General features: G+C 48.2%; 1 protein-coding gene across 1 annotated transcript in view; it reads left to right on the forward strand.

Annotated features, from left to right (window-relative positions):
- The window catches only part of GALNT1 (polypeptide N-acetylgalactosaminyltransferase 1), a 664,945-nt gene that overhangs the window by 562,111 nt on the left and 83,260 nt on the right, over window positions 1–19,574 (forward strand). The window contains exon 9 of the mRNA XM_078687736.1: window positions 18,234–18,373. Within this exon, the coding sequence (XP_078543862.1) occupies window positions 18,234–18,373 (140 nt within the window). The remainder of the gene's footprint in view (window positions 1–18,233; window positions 18,374–19,574) is intronic.

Consider the following 19,574-nt stretch of genomic DNA (forward strand, 5'->3'; position numbering starts at 1 on the left):
GGTGTCTCGACCTTCGGGACCGGAGCCGATAAAAAGCCACCAGGAGATTGTATCTATTCATGATGATGATGACTCCTCTGACGAAGATCATGATGTACTTCAAGTCCCGGATCCAGATAGAGAGTGGGATGATTATGTCATTCCAGATCTGGCCAGACCATCGCCGGATCCCGTTGACTCTCCTCCAGCAGACATCAGAGGTTTCCATAACCTGATGGAGAGGGTGTCAAAATGGTTTGGCCTTCTTATTTCGACCGTACAGTCAGAATGCTTCCTTTATAATTTTAAGGAACCTTTCAGGAAGTCCATCTGTTCAATCCCAATCGTAGAGCATGTGTGGACTGAAGGGACTAAGGTGATGCAAAACCCAGCTACAGGCATCCCTGTTCTCCCACGGCTGGAGAAAAGATATAAAGCTCCAGATAACAGTCCCGCTTGCCTGACTGGTCAACCTAAGCCGGACTCAGTTATTTCCCAGGCGGCTCAAAGAAACTAAAAAAATCCATTGGCGCCCCTTACCACACCACCAGATAAGGAGGATAGACGCCTGGACAATGTGGGTAAACGATTCTCCTCAATGTCTAGTCTTCTGGTTCGAGCAGCAAATGCGCTTGCAATCCTGGGTAGAGATGATCGCCAAATGTGGTGCGATTTATCCCCGTTTCTAGATCAGCTACCAGATGGTGCCAAAGTGGAGGCCTAGAGAATCCTAGAGGAAGGAGAACGGTCTTCTTCGGAAGTGATAGATTGTGCTATGGATATAGCTACCACCGCCCTTCGAGCTTTGGCAGGATCAGCAGTTTTAAGACGTCAAGGCTGGCTTCGGGCTACCTGGTTTCGCCAGGAAGTTCAGAATAAGATCCTGGACTTACCTTATGATGGAGAAATGCTTTTTGGGAAACATATAGACGATGCCCTTCAAGACATCAAGAAGGTCACGGACACAGCAAGGTCCTTGGGGACATTGCAATACCGCAAGGTTGCTTTCAGGGGTGCTAAAGGGAGAGGTTTTTCAACTTACAGAGGTGGTAACCAACAACGCTACTCCTCTTACTCACAATCTTCTCAGTCGTACAAACCCCAATACTCTCAACGCCAAGGTCAATAGGCCTCTTTCTCTCGTCAACGATCAAGAGGACGACAGGGTTGTCAGGGAAGAGATGCTTCTAAACGACAATAGCGGCTTCCTGGCTCAGTCTACTGTTCCTCCCCCTCCAATAACATCAGTGGGGGGCAGGATATCAAACTTTCTCCACAACTGGCAGATCATTACATCGGATCGGTGGGTCCTCAACATCATACAGTTTGGCCACACACTAAAGTTTCAAGATTTTCCACCATCCAGAGCCCCTCGCGCCACAGAATCAAAACATCTGAATCTTCTACGTCTCGAAGCTCAGCAGCTGCTCATCAAAGGAGCGATAGAATCAGTTCCTCAGTCCCAATGAGGAAAAGGTTCTATTCCAGATTTTTCCAGGGTTCGCAAAACAGAAGAAAAGTGGCGCTCAATTCTAGACCTGAGGAAGCTCAACACCTATCTCATAAAACTCTCATTTCGGATGGTTTCCCTCCAGGATATATTGCGTCTCCTAAATCCTGGCGATTATATGGCAACTCTAGATCTTGAGGACGCATACTTTCACATTCTCATTCATCCGGCCCACAGGAGGTATCTTCGCTTAACAGTACCCAAGAGCCACTTTCAGTTCAAGGTCCTACCTTTCGGACTAAGATCCGCTCCGCGGATAGTTACAAAGGTATTGGCCCCAGTAGCAGCGTTTCTCAGAAGGCAGTCTCTGCAAGTGTTTCCCTACCTGGACGATTGGCTGATAAGAGCTCCATCCTCTCAAGCAACCACAAGGGCAGTCGAAGATTGCATTCAACTTTTCAATCACTTGGGTCTAGGTCTAAACAGCAGCAAGTCTGTCCTTCTTCCATCCAGGTCGGCAAGATTTCTGACTGCTATTCTGGATACAATTCATTACAAAGCTTTCCCTTCGTAAGAGAGACAGAACAGACTGATTCTTTCTGCCAACCGATTGCAAAGGAGACAAACTCTTTCAGTCCGTCAATACAAATCCATTCTAGGATCGATGTCATCTTGCATTGCCTTAATTCCACACTGCAGGCTTCACATGCGCCCCCTGCAAGAACAATTAGACTTGCAATGGCGTCAGGCAGAGGGATCGTTCGACGACAAGATAAAGATCACTCCTATCATGAAGAAGGCAATCATGTGGTGGACTACAAAAGGCAATATCATGAAAGGTCTCTCTTTCATGGTTCCTCCTTCTCCTTTATTTCTGATCAGACACCTCTCTGGAGCTAGGGCTATTCGTTTAGCTGTACAAGCCTTCCTTCCAAGAATTCGGAATCCCACAGTCCTGGTCCGTACGGACAACACTACGGCCATACATTATGTGAATAAACAAGGCGGAACAAGATCCAGACTACTTTCAAGAGAAGCACAGGAGATCTGGGAATGGGCAATTCGTCATCAGATATCTCTCTCAGCGGAACATCTTCCAGGTTCCCTCAATACGGAGGCGGATTTATTGAGCCGCCTAAGGTCGGTCTCTCATGAATGGGAATTGGATCAGAGAACTCTCGAAAGGATATTCTCTCAATGGGGCAATCCTCTTATAGACCTGTTCGCGACTCCAGAAAACAAGAAATGCCAAGTTTACGCAAGCAGGTATCACCATCGAGGGTCGTTGGGGAATGCTCTTTCGATAGCCTGGTCAGGCGCATTTGTTTACGCCTTTCCACCGATTCCCCTGATACCAAGAATACTCAGGAAACTCAAGACGGAACCCTGCACAATGATTTTAATAGCTCCAGCTTGGCCCTGCCAATTTTGGTACACAGAGCTCCTCCTTCTGTCTCAGGATCGGCAAATTCACCTGCGTCCCATTCCTTCTCTGTTGACGATGTCCCAGGGCGAAGTAATGCATCCGGACCCGAGTTCTCTGCAATTGACAGCTTGGCTCCTGAGCACCGGGAGTTCAAGGCTTTAGATATCCCTCTGGATTGCAAAGACATTTTAGCTCAAGCTCGTGCTCCAAGTACAAACAGAACCTATAGTGCAAAATGGAAGAGTTTTGGTGCATGGTGCCACAAAGAGAATCTTCATCCATTCACTTCAGCTCCTCACAAGATTTTACCGTACATTTTGTCTTTGGCCAAGTCAGGTTTTCACCACTCTTCCATCAAGGTACATCTGGCAGCGATCTCTAAGTTCAGACGAACAGCTTCTGGTCCTTCTCTCTGGTCCGCGAGGGTGATCAAACAATACCTGAAAGGTCTATTCAGGGCTTTCCTTCCGGTTAGACCACCTCCTCCAATATGGCAACTCAACCTGGTCCTTACCCATCTCATGAGGGCTCCTTTTAAACCTATTCATGAAGTGGACATGCAATTTTTGTCATGGAAGGTGGCTTTTCTTCTGGCTATAACATCAGCCAAGAGGGTTGGAGAACTTCAAGCTCTCACAATTGTTGAACCTTTGTTACAGTTCAAAAATGACTCTTTGATTTTGAGGAAAAATCCAAAATGTATTCCAAAAGTCCCCTTGGATATTCACTTGAATTAATCTGTTGTTCTAAGGTCCTTTTTTCCTCGACCTTCAACTCTGGCTGAAAGAGCTCTCCACTCTTTGGATGTCCAAAAATGCCTGGAGTTAAATCCCCAACGCACGAAAGATTTCAGGAAGACTTCACAACTTTTTGTCTCTTTTAGCGCTCCTACGATATCACGTTGGATTGCCAGCACAATTCTCTTCTGTCATCAAGCGGCAGGAAAGCCGCTGAAGGGACGGATCAAATCTCATTCTACGAGATCAGTTTCATCATCTGCTGCTCTGTTCTCTGGTGTTCCTATCAAGGACATTTGTAGGGCGGCTATATGGAGCAGTGCCCATTCATTCATGAAGCACTTCTGTTTAGATTCTTCCACAAGGAGTGAGGCAGCAGTCGGACAGGCAGTCCTGAGGAACCTCTTCCAATAGGCGGTGAGCTTTCCCTTCTATCCCTCCTTCCTATATTGCACATTTTGTCTCTGATAATGTTTCCTATCTATTGTTGCAAAGTGTATTTATTGTCTATGATAATACTTATACTTAGATATGCTGATGTGCATGTAACAAAATGTGCATTTATTGCTTACTGCTAGCTACTCTGATACAAAGCATGGGAATCTATGAAAATCCAATACTGGGGCAAGAAAACAAGTTACTTACCTGTAACTTTGGTTCCCCAGTATTGGTAACTTTCATAGATTCCCATGCGCCCACCCACCTTCCCTGGGAAAGCTCAGCTTTAGCAGAGGTGTTTACTGTTACACAACGGCTACGAAAATTTGAGGCTCTCTCAGGAGGGTTCTATTGGGTGAGGCTGATCGGATTGGTTGTTTCTACTTTTTGGTCTCTTTTACAAAAAGAGGGCGATATGCTACAAAATGAGATGAGGCCTAGCCCTTTCTTTCTCTTTTGTAACTACTGCTATGGTATTTTCTGTTTACCGAGGCTCCTATTCCGACGACGGGGGAATGATACAAAGCATGGGAATCTGTGTAAGTTACCAATACTGGGGAACCAAAGTTACAGGTAAGTAACTTGTTTTCTTCCTTTAATTTCTCGCCAATCACTGAACTGATTGTGGGCCTGGCTGGTGGGTCAGGGATGAGAGACACACCAGTCTGATGTTGCAAAGCAGGTTTTATTGGGATACCCCGTTTAGTGTTCAACATTAAGGTCCTTCTTGTCCTGAAAGTCAGTCTTTCTTTGGCAAATTGACTAGGATCCGTTTTGGCGTCTGGAGGTGTTCCCCCTTGGCTGACGTAGTGCGGTGCTCCTCTGGGATGTCCGGACGATGCGTCTGCTTCACCGGCTCCGGGTTCCCCAGGAAAGAGAAGACCAACAGAAACAGGGCCGTTAGTATTACTGTCCTCTGGGGGTTCGTGCACCTCGGGACCGTGTTGTGCGATAGGGGTTCACCGGTGATTCTGTACACTCAGCACAAGTGTGGGACCGTGAGTACAGACAGTGAGGGGGTAAACGCGGGGTAAAGAAACACGAGGAGGGGAGGACTATGGATATAAAGGGGCTATTTACACTCTCTACATGCGTTTGCTTCCCACCCAGGCCGCCATACGCTGCCGTACCTGAGAAAGCCACACTCCTCCTCCGGGAGTATGGCACGGCGGCTCGCGGGGTCGTTGGCCTCCTGGCTCTCCTTGGGACCCGTCTCCGCTTTCCTCGGTTTCTTCCTCCGATATACGCCTGGTTTCTTCGCTCCGTCCTCCTCTCAGCTCTCCGACTCCGACTCCGCTCCTCTCCTGCTCCACCGGGGTGACGTCACACGCCCCGTACCATACTTCCTGGGTTTTGTCCAATCCGGCTGCTCTGACGTGGACGGGAGGTCGGGCCTCCTCCTCAGAAAACGCCCAGTTAAAGGTACCGGGTTCTGTTTCTTCCTGTTCGTCCTGTTCTGTTTCCCAAGGATTCGTCTGTAACGAAGGAGGCATCACAGGGTCAGTTCTGGGGGTCCACAACTCCTTGTCACACTCCACCCCCCCTGGTTCCTCCCGATCGGGGAGGACCGGCATACGGGAAAGGAAATCAGCGTTTCCATTGTCGCTTCCCTTCCTGTGAACCACAGTGAAGTAAAAGGGCTGAAGAAACAGGAACCACCGTAGAATTCTGGCATTCTGCGTCCTGTTCTTTTGCATCCACTGTAAGGGGGCATGGTCAGAGTATAGAAGGAAGGCCCCCCCCTCTAGGTAATATCTTAACTTGTCAACGGCCCATCGAATGGCCAGGCCCTCCTTCTCTACTGTGGGGTACTTTTGTTCCCGGGGATGAAGCTTACGGCTTATGAACAGAACCGGGTGTTCCTCGGTATCTTCACCTATTTGGGAAAGGGCCGCCCCTATTCCTGTCTCAGAAGCATCAGTGGCCAGAATAAATGGTTTGTCAAAGTTAGGCGGGATGAGCACAGGGCTGGTTGTGATTGCTTCCTTCAGCGATGCGAAGGCTCTTCCTGCATCTGTGGAGGGAGGTTGAGGAAGGACATTTCTGACGGTTTTCTGTAAAAGGTTTGTTAAGGGAGAGGCAAGGTCGGCAAAGTTTTTGATAAATCGGCGATAGTAGCCGATCAGACCTAGAAATGCCCTTAGCTCCCTTTTTGTTGAGGGGAACGGCGTCTCTGTTATCGCTTTGATTTTCTCCTCTTGTGGGGCTATAACGCCGTCTCCTAGCATGAACCCTAGGTACTTCACTTTCGGGAATGCTGCTCGTGATTTCTTGGCATTCACGTGAAGACGGGCATCCCTCAAGGAGGACAGTACCTTAGTCAGGTGTTCTAGGTGGTCTTTCCATGTATGACTGAAAATGACGATGTCGTCGAGATATACTGAACTGTACTTGTTGTGGGGAGCCAATACCTTATTCATCAGCCTCTGGAAAGTGGCAGGAGCCCCATGGAGACCGAAGGGAAGGACATTAAACTCATACAGGCCCTCCTCGGTGGCAAAAGCAGTTTTGTGACGGTCTTCCTCCCATCGGGGGTACCTGCCAATATCCTTTGGTTAAGTCCAAAGTGGTTATATATTTGGCTTCTCCTATACGTTCGATTAGCTCATCTACTCGGGGAATGGGGAATGCATCAAATGTCGAAACAGCGTTTAAAGCCCTGAAGTCCATACAAAAACGGGTCGAGCCGTCAGGCTTGGGGACCATAACTATGGGAGATGACCAATTGCTCTTTGAGGGTTTGATAACCCCTAGGTCTAGCATGTTGGCAACTTCTTTCCTCACATCGGCCCTTTTTGCTGCGGGGATACGATAGGCTCTCTGTTTTACTATGCTCCCGTTAGTGGTGTGGATTTCGTGTTCTGCCAATGGTGTGCATCCCGGCAGGTCCGAAAACAAGGGGGAGAATGGGTATAGGACCGTGTGGAGGTCCTGTTTCTCCGTGGTCGTTAGCTCAGGATTGACAGGTAGGTATGGTAAGGTGGTCCCTGAGCTGTGTTCTGGTAGGACCAGATTAGAAGCACTTGGAACTGTACCTATCCACTTTTTCAGTAGATTTATATGGAAGGTTTGGCTGCGTGTGGACGATATTTGCAGTCTATAGGTGGTATTGCCGTACTTCTCCAGTACTTGGTATGGACCCTTCCATTCACTCCTAAACTTTTGAGTTGTAGTGGGGAGCAGAACTAGGGCCCAGTCGCCCTTCTCCAGGGTTCTCCATCGTTTACCCTTGTCGTAACATCGTTTTTGGTGGGTTTGGGCCGACTTCATGTTTGAATAGGCCAAATCCCTCAGCTTGCCCAACCTGGACCTCAATTGCTGAGTGTAGTCGAGGAGAGATCTTTGTTCGTTTGCGTCTTCCTTCTCCCAAGCCTCTCTGGTGATTTCGAGCAGGGACCTGGGCTGGCGACCATACAACATCTCGAAGGGGGAAAAACTGAGGCTACTCTGGACCTGTGCTCTCACCAATTATAAAGCTAAGGGGAGCATTTTGTCCCAGTCCTTGGGTTCCGTAGTCAACAGTTTTTTTAGGGTTGTCTTTAGGGTTCTGTTGTACCGTTCCACTAAACCGTCCGTTTGCGGGTGGTAAGCGGACGTGCGAATGTGTCGGAGATCCAGTGTCTTGCAGATCTCAGTCATCATTCTTGAAACAAATGAAGTCCCTTGATCCGTTAGGATTTCTCGTGGGAACCCCACTCTTGAAAACAACTCCACTAACTTCTCGGCAACATTCCTAGAGGTCGGGGCGCTCAGAGGGAAGGCCTCGGGGAACCTGGTGGCGTAGTCTACGACCACCAAGGCATAGGTGTGTCCCCTTGAGGAGCGTGGCAGAGGGCCTATGAGATCCATTCCTACGCGCTCCCAGGGATTGCCAATGATGGGCAGCGGTTGCAAAGGCACCGAAGGCGGTCGGGTGAGATTTTTCCTCTGACACACATCACAGCGATGGCAATAAGCCTCGGTCTCTTTATATATACCGGGCCAGTAGAACAATCGCAATATGTTTTGGGTGGTCTTTTCTGCCCCACTATGTCCCGCTGTTAAATGGGTGTGTGCATAGAACAGGATTTGTTCTCGGAATTCCTTTGGTACAACCAGTTGTTTATGGTCCCCTTCTTTTCCTTCCCGATACAGTAGATCACATTCTATGCTAAAACGGGGGTATTTGGGTGCTGTGGTTTCTGACTGTGCAATATGGGCTGCCTCCCATGCGTTCAACAGTGTAGGGTCATTGGACTGGGCGAATTTGAATCCCCGGTCTAGGGCCCATGGTTCAACAGTCAAGTAAGCTTTAGCAGGGCGAAGGTCTAGCTCCCTTTTAAATAAGGACAGGAACTGAGGATTATCAACCCCTAGAATCAGTTCCTCGGGGAGGGACCCCGCCACCCCCACTCTCACTGAACATGGTTCTCTTCCTATAGGGTGTATGGTGATGCGGGCCAGGGGATAGGTCTTAACGTCCCCATGAACACATCGGATGTGCACTTCTCCTTCCTGTCCTATCTGGGAGGAGTATAGCAGTTTTTCTCTGATGACGGATTGCCTACACCCTGAATCCAACAGAGCCTTAACAGGGGAGTCGTTCACCCTAACTCTTACATAAAAGGAAGGTCCCATTTCCGCGGTGTATAGCACTGTTTTTGGTATATATCCGACTTCCATGGGCTCCTCAACGGGTCTTTTCCGTGGGCATAAGCGGGCTATATGGCCCCACTCTCCGCATTCAAAGCACTGGGGCCCTTTCATGGGAGTTATGTCCGGTCGGAAAGGCCGTGGCTTCATAGGTTCAAATACAGCCCTCTTTTTCTCTACTTTCGTGGGAGGCATTGGTGTCTTTGTGGATTTTTCTGTTTCCCAGGGAAACGACCTAGGTGCCGCTCTGGCATAGTTGGCCGCCATCTCCACGGCCTGTGCTGCTGTCAAACCTGGATGCTGCTTCAACCATCTCTGTGTTCCATACGGCAATGCCTCCATGAACTGCTCCAGGACAATGCTGGTCATGACGTCTTCTTTGCTTCTGGTTTCCGGCCTTAGCCATTTTTCTGCAGCCATTTTCAGTCTTAAGTATAGCGTCTTCGGGTTTTCTCCCGACACCCCTTTTTCCTTCCGGACCTGAGCCTATATGCTTCGGCATCCATCCCGAGGTGATCTAGAATCACCCCTTTAATCTCCGTATATGTGGCGGTGCCAGCATGGTTAGCGACTTGGTAGGCCGTCTGCGCCTCCCCCACTAACAAGGGGGCGAGGAAGAAGGGCCACTTCTCTTCCGGCCACCCACAAGCGCGGGCCGCTCTTTCGAAGTTGACCAGGAAGGCGTCTGGGTCTTCTCCTATGACGTACTTCTGCAGAGCCACTCCGGACGGATGAGGGCCAAAGGGTCTTCGATCCTGTGACACAGCAGTCCCTGGTGTTTGTACCACTTTCTGTAGATTGTCCATTTGCTGCGTCATCGTGGAGCGGAAAAGGGCTCTGTCAGCGTCTGCCGTGCTGATTTGTTGACTGACAGCCCACTCCAACTTCTGTTGCCCATCTATCAAGGTTTGGATGACCTGTTCCATGTCCGCTTTTTCTTGCTCGGAGGGAGTAGATCCCACTTCTGACACCACTGTGGGCCTGGCTGGTGGGTCAGGGATGAGAGACACACCAGTCTGATGTTGCAAAGCAGGTTTTATTGGGATACCCCGTTTAGTGTTCAACATTAAGGTCCTTCTTGTCCTGAAAGTCAGTCTTTCTTTGGCAAATTGACTAGGATCCGTTTTGGCGTCTGGAGGTGTTCCCCCTTGGCTGACGTAGTGCGGTGCTCCTCTGGGATGTCCGGACGATGCGTCTGCTTCACCGGCTCCGGGTTCCCCAGGAAAGAGAAGACCAACAGAAACAGGGCCGTTAGTATTACTGTCCTCTGGGGGTTCGTGCACCTCGGGACCGTGTTGTGCGATAGGGGTTCACCGGTGATTCTGTACACTCAGCACAAGTGTGGGAACGTGAGTACAGACAGTGAGGGGGTAAACGCGGGGTAAAGAAACACGAGGAGGGGAGGACTATGGATATAAAGGGGCTATTTACACTCTCTACATGCGTTTGCTTCCCACCCAGGCCGCCATACGCTGCCGTACCTGAGAAAGCCACACTCCTCCCCCGGGAGTATGGCACGGCGGCTCGCGGGGTCGTTGGCCTCCTGGCTCTCCTTGGGACCCTTCTCCGCTTTCCTCGGTTTCTTCCTCCGATATACGCCTAGTTTCTTCGCTCCGTCCTCCTCTCAGCTCTCCGACTACGACTCCGCTCCTCTCCTGCTCCACCGGGGTGACGTCACACGCCCCGTACCATACTTCCTGGGTTTTGTCCAATCCGGCTGCTCTGACGTGGACGGGAGGTCGGGCCTCCTCCTCAGAAAACGCCCAGTTAAAGGTACCGGGTTCTGTTTCTTCCTGTTCGTCCTGTTCTGTTTCCCAAGGATTCGTCTGTAACGAAGGAGGCATCACAGGGTCAGTTCTGGGGGTCCACCACTCCTTGTCACACTGATTTTCACCAAATTACTGAAAAAGTGCTCTGCGGAATAATGTGTGCCCCAGTCCTCAAGCCAGCCAGTGGTACCTGGGACCCAATCTCACAGGGCCTGGCAAAAAACTGAATTATTTATGATGGGGGGCATGGCCCCCTTCCTCGAGCCACGTTATTGCTCCGTGGACGCCTACTGATGGACCCGCACTATATTTATTTAAGGAGGGTGGCATGTGGAACCCCTTCCCCAAGCCATAAGGCACAGAGAACCCCATCCTCCACCAGCACTTCAAACTACAAATTCACTTCTCCCTGAAGGGAGCCCTCGCCTAATGACCACCCGGGCCGTGAGCCACCTTAACCAACCTGATCAGCAACTTTGTCGCCCCGCTCACCATCGACTCCAGAGCCTACATACTTCTTGTGACCTCAACTTACCTGGAGCATAGAACCGATATCTGCACCATATCAATCCTCAAAAGTCTAGGCAACATTGGTCTCATTACAGCTTATCTCAAGGCTCACAGGCACTACAGGATGTTCACTGGACCCCATCTTCAACACCAGGGACAGCATCAAATTCAACGCCACCACGCCGCTCACATGGATCGATTACTCCATCATCCACTTCCTGGTCGACATACCCCTTGTCAACGGATCATCCTACCAAGCTGCAGCTGGGGCAAAATCACCAAAACAGACTAGCTCAGCATCCTCATCACAGATAAACCTAACCCCAGAAACTACCTCAACAAGGATATCCCAAACGGAAACAACTGGATCAGGAACTGTGTGAACTCCTTTGCACCCATCAAACCCAACAAGCCAAGATAATCCAACAGGCAAGCCAGCTAGTACACAGATTACCTCTGAGAACCAAATCAATACTTCCCATAGCTAGAAAAAAATGGCGAACCAGCCATTAAACCTCCAACAAATCTACCTACAAGGATGCTCTTAGACTCTACCAGCAGCAACTACGAGTCACCAATAAACGTGCTTTAGCTGAACGCATCGAAGAAAGCTACAGCAAGGAGATTTTCTCGGTCATGAAGGACTTCACAACAACTTCATCAACAGTCAATATCCCCCTCCGTAGAACTCTGCAACAGCCCATCAAACTTCCTCCACAGCAAATTCACTATCATCGTTAACTTCTCACACCAACCGGACCCTGGTGGTCTCATTGCCAATCTACCTACCAGCAACCGAGACGACCACCTGACTGAATGGGCACCCCTCACCAGAGATGAGACCGCGAGAATCATGCAGAATAATCCATTCAGGGGTCCCCACGAACCCATGCCCACATCACATCTACATCCTAGTAATACCACCAATCAGCACCATCCTCTCCCACATCTTCAAACTCTCCGTCACATCCGCCACATTCCCGGGCAACTGGAAACACGCAGAAGTCAACTCCTTCCTCAAAAAACCATCAGCCAGCCCAAACCAATTGTGCTACTTCTGTCCCATATCCCTGCTTCCTTACCCAGCCAAATTGATGAAGAAGGCCATCAACAAGCAACTCTCAACCCACCTTGAGTTTCACCGATTACTGGACAAAACTCAAGTTTCAGAAAGAACCACAGCACCAAAAAGCACTCACTGCAACCACCAACACCATCAGGACCAAACTGGCCTATGGAGAAACAGCCTCATCCTACTCGACTGGTCCTCCGCAGCCTTCGACACATCTCCCACAACAGTCTGGTAAGAATACCCCCCCACCCACCCGCATTCACAAAACCGGGCAAGAGGTCAATAGTTCTCCTTCATCTCACCCAAGAGGTCACTAGTACTCCTTCATCTCACCCAAACCATGAAATAACTTCCGTAAGAACATTTTGTATCCCTCTTTATGATCACCATCCTGTAGTGGTTGAACTTAGCAGGGACCTACTAGCAAAGGAGATCCTCCTTACCATGTTGTTGCAGAGATTCTATATTATTGGCCCTTTGCAAGCCTACAGTGCTTAAGATTATGATGTATAATATAAACTGTTGTATGATGTTAAACCGCATGCCTTTACCATGCATGCCTTTACAACGCAAGGTAATTATATTTATATAATGTAATTTCTATTTTTTGGGTGGTGGGAACCCCCCATCCCCCAACTTAAAAAAATATATAATAATAATAACTTAGCATGTTTCTTGGGAGGACACCCCCCCTTTTAATTGCTCTTTCCACCCTATACCCTACCACCCCATAACCCTTAAACACCCTTACCACCCTATACTCCCACACCTAAACCCTAAAATACTCTTACCATCCTATGCCCTACCCCCTAAATCCTAAAAACACCCATACCAACCGATTCCCCTATTCACAACCCTAAAAATACCCTTGCCACCCTATACGATTACCCACCCCAAACCCAAAAATAGATACATATACACACTTAGCTAAACTATACTTATCTTTGTGGTAAAGGCATGTTGTACAGGCTTGCATGTGGTAAAGGCTTTGCGTTGTAAAAGCAATGTGTGGTAAAAGCATTTTGGTAGAAGCATGGCATGGTAATTGCAGGGCCTACGATGAGGATCAGAACGGCCATATTATTTCTGCTTCTCACACTATTGAGAAAGGGCTACTATTGTCCCCACTTATTCTTTTTAATTGCTGTGGAACCCTTTGCAAATATACGTCGACAGGAGGGGGCAATATAGGGATTGGTGTCGTGAGTGAAACACCTGTTTAGTTATATGCGGAGCACGTTGATATTTTTTTAATGCTGTACGAGATGAGACTGACCAACAATAAAGGTATGGGAAGATTTTGGAGATGTATCATGGCTCTGAGAGAACTGGACAAAATCCAGTGTATTTCCAGTACACACACGCTACAGCAGTGCATCTAACAAGTGTAAGATTGAAATGGAAAGCCATCAGTTCCCGTTTTCTAGGGTGCACATCTATGATTCTGACCCGAGATATGTTTGAGTGCATCATCAGGGCGACACTGGCAGTCGTCCGGGGCAGTGTGGCTTTCTGGAGAACGCTGCTGTTGTCCGTGGCAGGAAGATGATACTCCTCCCAAGGATGCTGTATTGTTTTACAGCCTTCCAATAGAGTTCCTCTTGGGATCTGTCCAAAACTGGACCTTGTGCTAGGTGGCCTGATATGGGGCTCATGAAGGTACAGAGCAACATTGAGTACATTCCCTTTGCCGCTAGTGGCGGGAGGACCGAGTGTCTCAGATTATGAGCTATGTTATCTGGCTACTCAGCTGCAGTAGGCGGCCGAAGGACTAGAAGAGCTGGAGATGGCTGACAAGAGAATGAACATTCTACCCCTTCACTGTGGCAACGATTAGACAGTGAGGACACAGTGACACGAGAGATTAGGATTAAGTACTGCTGGACATTTCGTCTCAAACACATGCCCACAACGATGCCTTATGTGCCTGGAATGCCACTTCTGAGAATACCGGCACCTCATACCAGGGAGGGGTGAGACACCCACAGTTGTGGAAAGAAATACTATATTGTATTATATGTGATGTCATTTTGATTATATGTATTACAATATTCTAGCCCTGAAGAAGTCTATGGTGAACTGTACCAAGACGAAACACGTGTTGGCGGCTAGTTTGGTTATGAAGAAAGACGGAACCAATAAACAGAAGATTTGAAGATTGCTCATCTTTTTCTTTCACTTATATTGATACACTATTGTTCAGCTCAGAATATAATCTGATTAGTGGAAAGAAATATGGACAGCCTCAGTGGGGTTCTATTGAGGGTGGGACTTGGAAATCTTTGAGAACTCTTGCAAGATTGCAAGCTCCCTCGAAGACGGCCCTGTGTACACACATTTCCAGCAGGAACTGTGAGACATACATGTGCATCAGAAGAAGCAGAACCTCCAATACACAAAATAGTACAGCGGATATGGATCCTAGGAAAGTGGACGAGAGCTCTGTCAGTGTTACACCAAGTGCTCCTCACTCAATCAAAATGCTCAGTTGAAACCATGAAAGATAAACGAGTGAACAATATTGATAAATCCATTGAGGACAGAGACTGGAGAATATAAGTGTTAGTCCTGGTGTTTTCGGAATGCATGATTTAAATGAATGCAGTTCAATTTTGTGCATAGATCATACATAATGACTAGTAGAATTTTGTAATTACCCTGATGCCTTGACGTAAATGCAGGCTTCTTCCACATGGTGTGAAGTTGCCCCAACTTAAATGTTTATTGATGAGAGGTCACTGTAAACCTTAATGTAGCCAGATCACCAGAGACCTGCCTGCTTGCTGGCTCTTTAACCACGCCCCAAAAATGTAAAAAAAAAAACACATAGATTAGCAGATCTAGACATAAACCTAGGGAGGCAGAAAATAGCTATGAGTTGGATGGTGATTAAGAAACCTATTCTGCATAAATGGAAATCTGAACCTCTCTGGTTCAGATTTCCATTCAGAATTGGCTGAATGAGAGCGTTTTCTACATTTGGAGGCCAAGAATGAAGAATCCAGACCTGGCTTGAGCCTGGGACCAAATATAAGTCAAATTTAGTGGTCAGGGGCCGTATTACGGAGAGTCCCCCGGGGGCGCAAAGGGAATATGCACCGGCGTTGTGCACCCAGGAGCACTTTGGTATTACAGAAGAGGCCGCAGATGCTTTTGTGGCCCCTTCTGTAATACAGATAGCGGTGATGCACATCTTGCGCCAGTGCCATCATAAGTAGGCATTCCCTCATTTGCAGTGGGTGTGGCCCTGTGCAAGCGAGGGAATCAGTTTGCCTCTACGCCCGCGCCATATTATGGAAACTGCACAGAGGCAACAATGCCTTTAACAAAAAGGTGGTGAACTTTCAGTGCACCTCGTTAAGGCAGCCCTCTGGAGGGGAGAATGGGGATCCTGTGGACCCCACAGACTTCCCCTTGCAGGTGGGTGCAGTCACAGCATCTGCCTGCAAGGGGATCTCTAGTCTCTCTTGAAAGTGCATGCGGGTTCAATAAAATAAGACATGGAAACATAGATGCACTGAAAGAGGCCCCATTTATTAGTAGTACAAGTTACCTAGGACAGATGAGACGAATTATACACTCTTCAGAGGAAGAAACCGAAGTTCACGCCTTAACCGCAGCAGCAATTCTGCCGTGGTGCTGGCGTTCTAAAAGGTGGGTGGGGCTGTGACGGCCACAGGCCGTTCGCAGCACCAGGGAGGGAGTCCTCCTGTAACGGGTTAATGTTTGCTGGCGAGGATATATGTTTTCCTTCCTACTGAAACGTTATATCACCTAATGAAAGGGACACTTTTATGATAAAATCGGTTAAGCGTTATTTTCTTTTTTTTAAATAGTGTTTTGCAGTGGCATAACAGAGGTGCTCTCTGCCCTAATGCAAGTACGGAAAATGGGTATCCAGCTCCTAGTTTGTTAGAAAAAAAACAGCCACAATTGAGGACAGTGAGGCCCTCAGACCCTTGAGTCCTAGTGCCATTCCACCTGCTGCACTATTGACAGTTACAACTCTGGTGTTAAAAATAATTAGGAGCCGGGGAGGATCTACGCTAGCAAACAAGATGGCTGCTTAGGCTCCCGGCTCCGCCGACCTCCGTCTCCTGCCAGATGATCCTGTCGTCCATCCTGTTTTTACGCCCGACCTCCGTGTGGATGAACCGACGTACATTCCGATGGTGTAATCCCGAGAATTTTACCGGCTTGGTTGACGGAGTAACGGCGTGTTAAAGTTTGCGGCCTAGCCCATCTGGAGAGCCGGGGCCTCGAGTACTGGCCCAGCCGGATTGCAGTTGAACAGCGGCCGTGGGAATCAGGCAGGGTCCGGTCTATCGCAGTGGAGGTTGTTTTTGCCCGATTTTGACGGCGGTCATTTTGATTGACTAACATTATGGGAGAGGCGACGTGGCACGACTGCGGCTGTGGGCGGAGGTCCCTGTCCCGTGGACCCGGTTTGCCCCTCGCCGGTGTTCGTTGGGTCGCGGTCTTCGCTCGCGGTAGCGGAGTACAGATCGCTGCCGCGGAGAACGATCAGTCGCCCTCCGATGCCGTCCGTTCCGCTCTAGTCTGTTCCCCCGGAGAGACCGGGCGCTCTGTGAGAAGTGAATATGGTCGGTACCGAGCGAGTAGTGATGGACCGTCGCTGAAGAAAGTACTGGCAGCCATTGGGGCACTTCATTCACATGTGGATGCCCTGGTTCACAAAAAGACCAGACTCTGCTCCACTGCAAGAACTACAACTAGCTAAGATTCCCACAATGACCATTTTAACTCCGGACGAGGACCCCGTGCGACAAGAGGTGTCGAAGCCTTTGGTCAGTGTATTGGAGGATCGCGAACCTGGCGCTTTGAACGGATTGTTAAGCCTAACATCGCTGCTGACTGGGAGAACTAATCGGTGTTCCCTTCCCGGAGACTCCTGTTGGTAACTGTTCTCAGACTGCTACAACATCTTTTCCCTCTCTGGCAGTTACAGTACGGTTGTGGAGGAAACAGCACTGGGACTTTTCGTCAATGAGGGAGCTTTTCTGTGCGGATGGGGTTCTTAAAAGAGTTAACGTTTTTTATTCGTTTCGGACTGAATATTTCTGAACTCTTTTCGCACTTCGATTCTCCTGTGGACGCGGTGGTCCTACCGGGAGGGGGTTCACATGATAGATCGGAAGGGCCAAGGCTGAGATCGATTGACTGGGTTTGATATTGTGGCCTTAATGGATGTGGGATTTGTTACTGTTGGACTCACAGGAGGTTGGGCGGTGTTTTACAGCTCCCACTGATTTGCTTTTTGTGTGTTTTCGGATGGAATCTTGTTTTCATCGCAGGGGTTGCTTGTTCCTGGCGGGGGGAGGGGGGACCGGGAGCCCGTATGGAAATGCCCTCCCCCATTTTCTACTTTTAGAATTTAGTTAGTTGGGGCGACAGGCACTCTGCTAGTTGGGGTTAGGCGAAAGCCATACGCAGGGGTGCAGGGTGGGGGGAGGGGTATATTGTATTGTCTATGTTTTCGTTTTTATGTTCGAAATCCTATTCATATCCTGATATTGGGTGCCTTCCTGGTGGGTTATCCTGCTTGGTTGGTGGAAGGGTCCTAGGGGTGGTTGTGTTTACAAGATTTTCTACAATGTGTTGCCTTTTATTGCTGCGAGCTGGTAGTGGTCGTTGTTTTGTCCACTGTTCTATCGTATTACGCTCTCCTGCCACTCGAACTTGCCATACTCTTGATAATCCGATTCCTATGGGTGGTGGACTTGTGAACAATGTCGATTAGATTGGACTGATACTTATTGTATTTTATACGGCCGCACGCCACTTCCATCTCAAGATTCAGCTTCTACCTTGGGGGTTATGCGTCTATTACTCGCCATATGTTAGTATAACTGTTGCTTATTCCATGATGTAAGGCACCGGGCGTTGGTTTTTCTTGTTTTTTCAATTAATAAAAAGATTTTTTTTTTAAATAATAATTAGGAGCAGTTAGTTTTACATGTGCTTTAATATTGTCCATCCTGTCATTATAACCACCGTAACCATATTTATTTTTGTGCTGAGAACCATTGAGAAATATTACATTTTTAGAAAATGTGTGCCTCATATGCACTAATGGGTTGGCATTTGGAAAATGATTCCCTGTGATGCAGTATAATTTCGAACACTTTATGCTTCAGTTTCAGAAACTCAGAAAAAGTAAGAAGACATGTTTATTCAATAAAACACTTTGTCTCCGCAGGCGTTACAAAAGTGGATTTTGGAGACATAGCAACTCGACTTAATCTGCGACATAAATTGCACTGCAAACCCTTCTCTTGGTATCTTGAGAATGTGTATCCGGATTCCCAGATTCCACGACATTATTTCTCTTTGGGAGAGGTAAGAAATTGCACACAGCACAGCTGTGACACGCCCCAAACATTTTAGGTGATTCAAGAGTTCTAAGGTTAAAGTTCTAGAGTTTACTATTTATTTACAATGATTATTTTAAACTTTCTTTCATTGCAACCCAGTTGATGCATTATAAAAGAAAATGCTTTCAATGGCTTCGTCAAAGTTTCTAGTGTGGTGGGCCAAGACTGCATCCGTAATTGGACCCCTTTTTCTACAGGAACAACTGTCTCTTAATCAGACACTATTTGCCCACAGATCAGATGCTCCCATAGATTTCCAATTTGCATGACTTCTAATAACTTTTTTTTAGAACTGCCTCAAAGGGGGTAGGGTGATTGTATTGTCAACTGATAATACCTTGGGCAGCTTTAGAGCTTTTCTCCAGGTGAAGAACAAGTTGTAAAGTTGAATATTGTTGTGAGTTGTTTATTACCAATAGGATCAACCTAACGCTTGCGGAAGGAGGCCATGTTGTTTGTATCTACTCATACTGCCATCATAAATATCCTATGAGTGGTGTCCTTCATTTCTGTACTCCTTGATTTCCTTGGGTCATGATGTTCGGCTACACAAGAGCTGTTATTAATTCCAGCATCTAATAGAGACATAGAGCCACAGATTCCTTACCTTAGAAAATCCCAGATGCCAGGCTGGATCCGGAAACGTTTGCTCAAGCAATACCCTTGCGTGCCAGTAGGTGACATTGGTCGGTTCCACCGTCCAGGCCGTAAGTGGCGTCTGAATCACCTATATAGGTGCCACCTCGGCGCACTGGCGTCCGTTCTTTTCTTTCCGTGTCCGCTAGCACAGATCCATGAAGACACTCTCTCTGTCACTTTTTGATGGGCTGTTTTTGACATTTTGTCAGCGGTTTTTGGTGTGTAGGATTTCCCTCGATGTTGAAGATTTCTGGATTCAAACTGTGCGACGCCTGCCACCGCGCCATGTATGTGACAGATCCATACTTAATTTGTTTCTGGTGCCTGAGCACGACCATGACTTGACGTAGTGCTCTGACTGCTGGGCCATAGCTCCAAAGACTTTGAGGGAGTGGTCCCTAAAGCTGCTTGTGGCCTGACATTCATCTCCACATCACTCGCCCCGAAGGTCTCTTCCCCTGTACCGGTCGAGAGGAAGGTCTGGGCGCCACTCCCAGAGTCCTAAGGCCTTGTTTCTCCGCTTGAAG

Source organism: Lissotriton helveticus, chromosome 4_1 (assembly GCF_964261635.1).
Source record: "Lissotriton helveticus chromosome 4_1, aLisHel1.1, whole genome shotgun sequence".
NCBI lineage: Eukaryota > Metazoa > Chordata > Amphibia > Caudata > Salamandridae > Lissotriton > Lissotriton helveticus.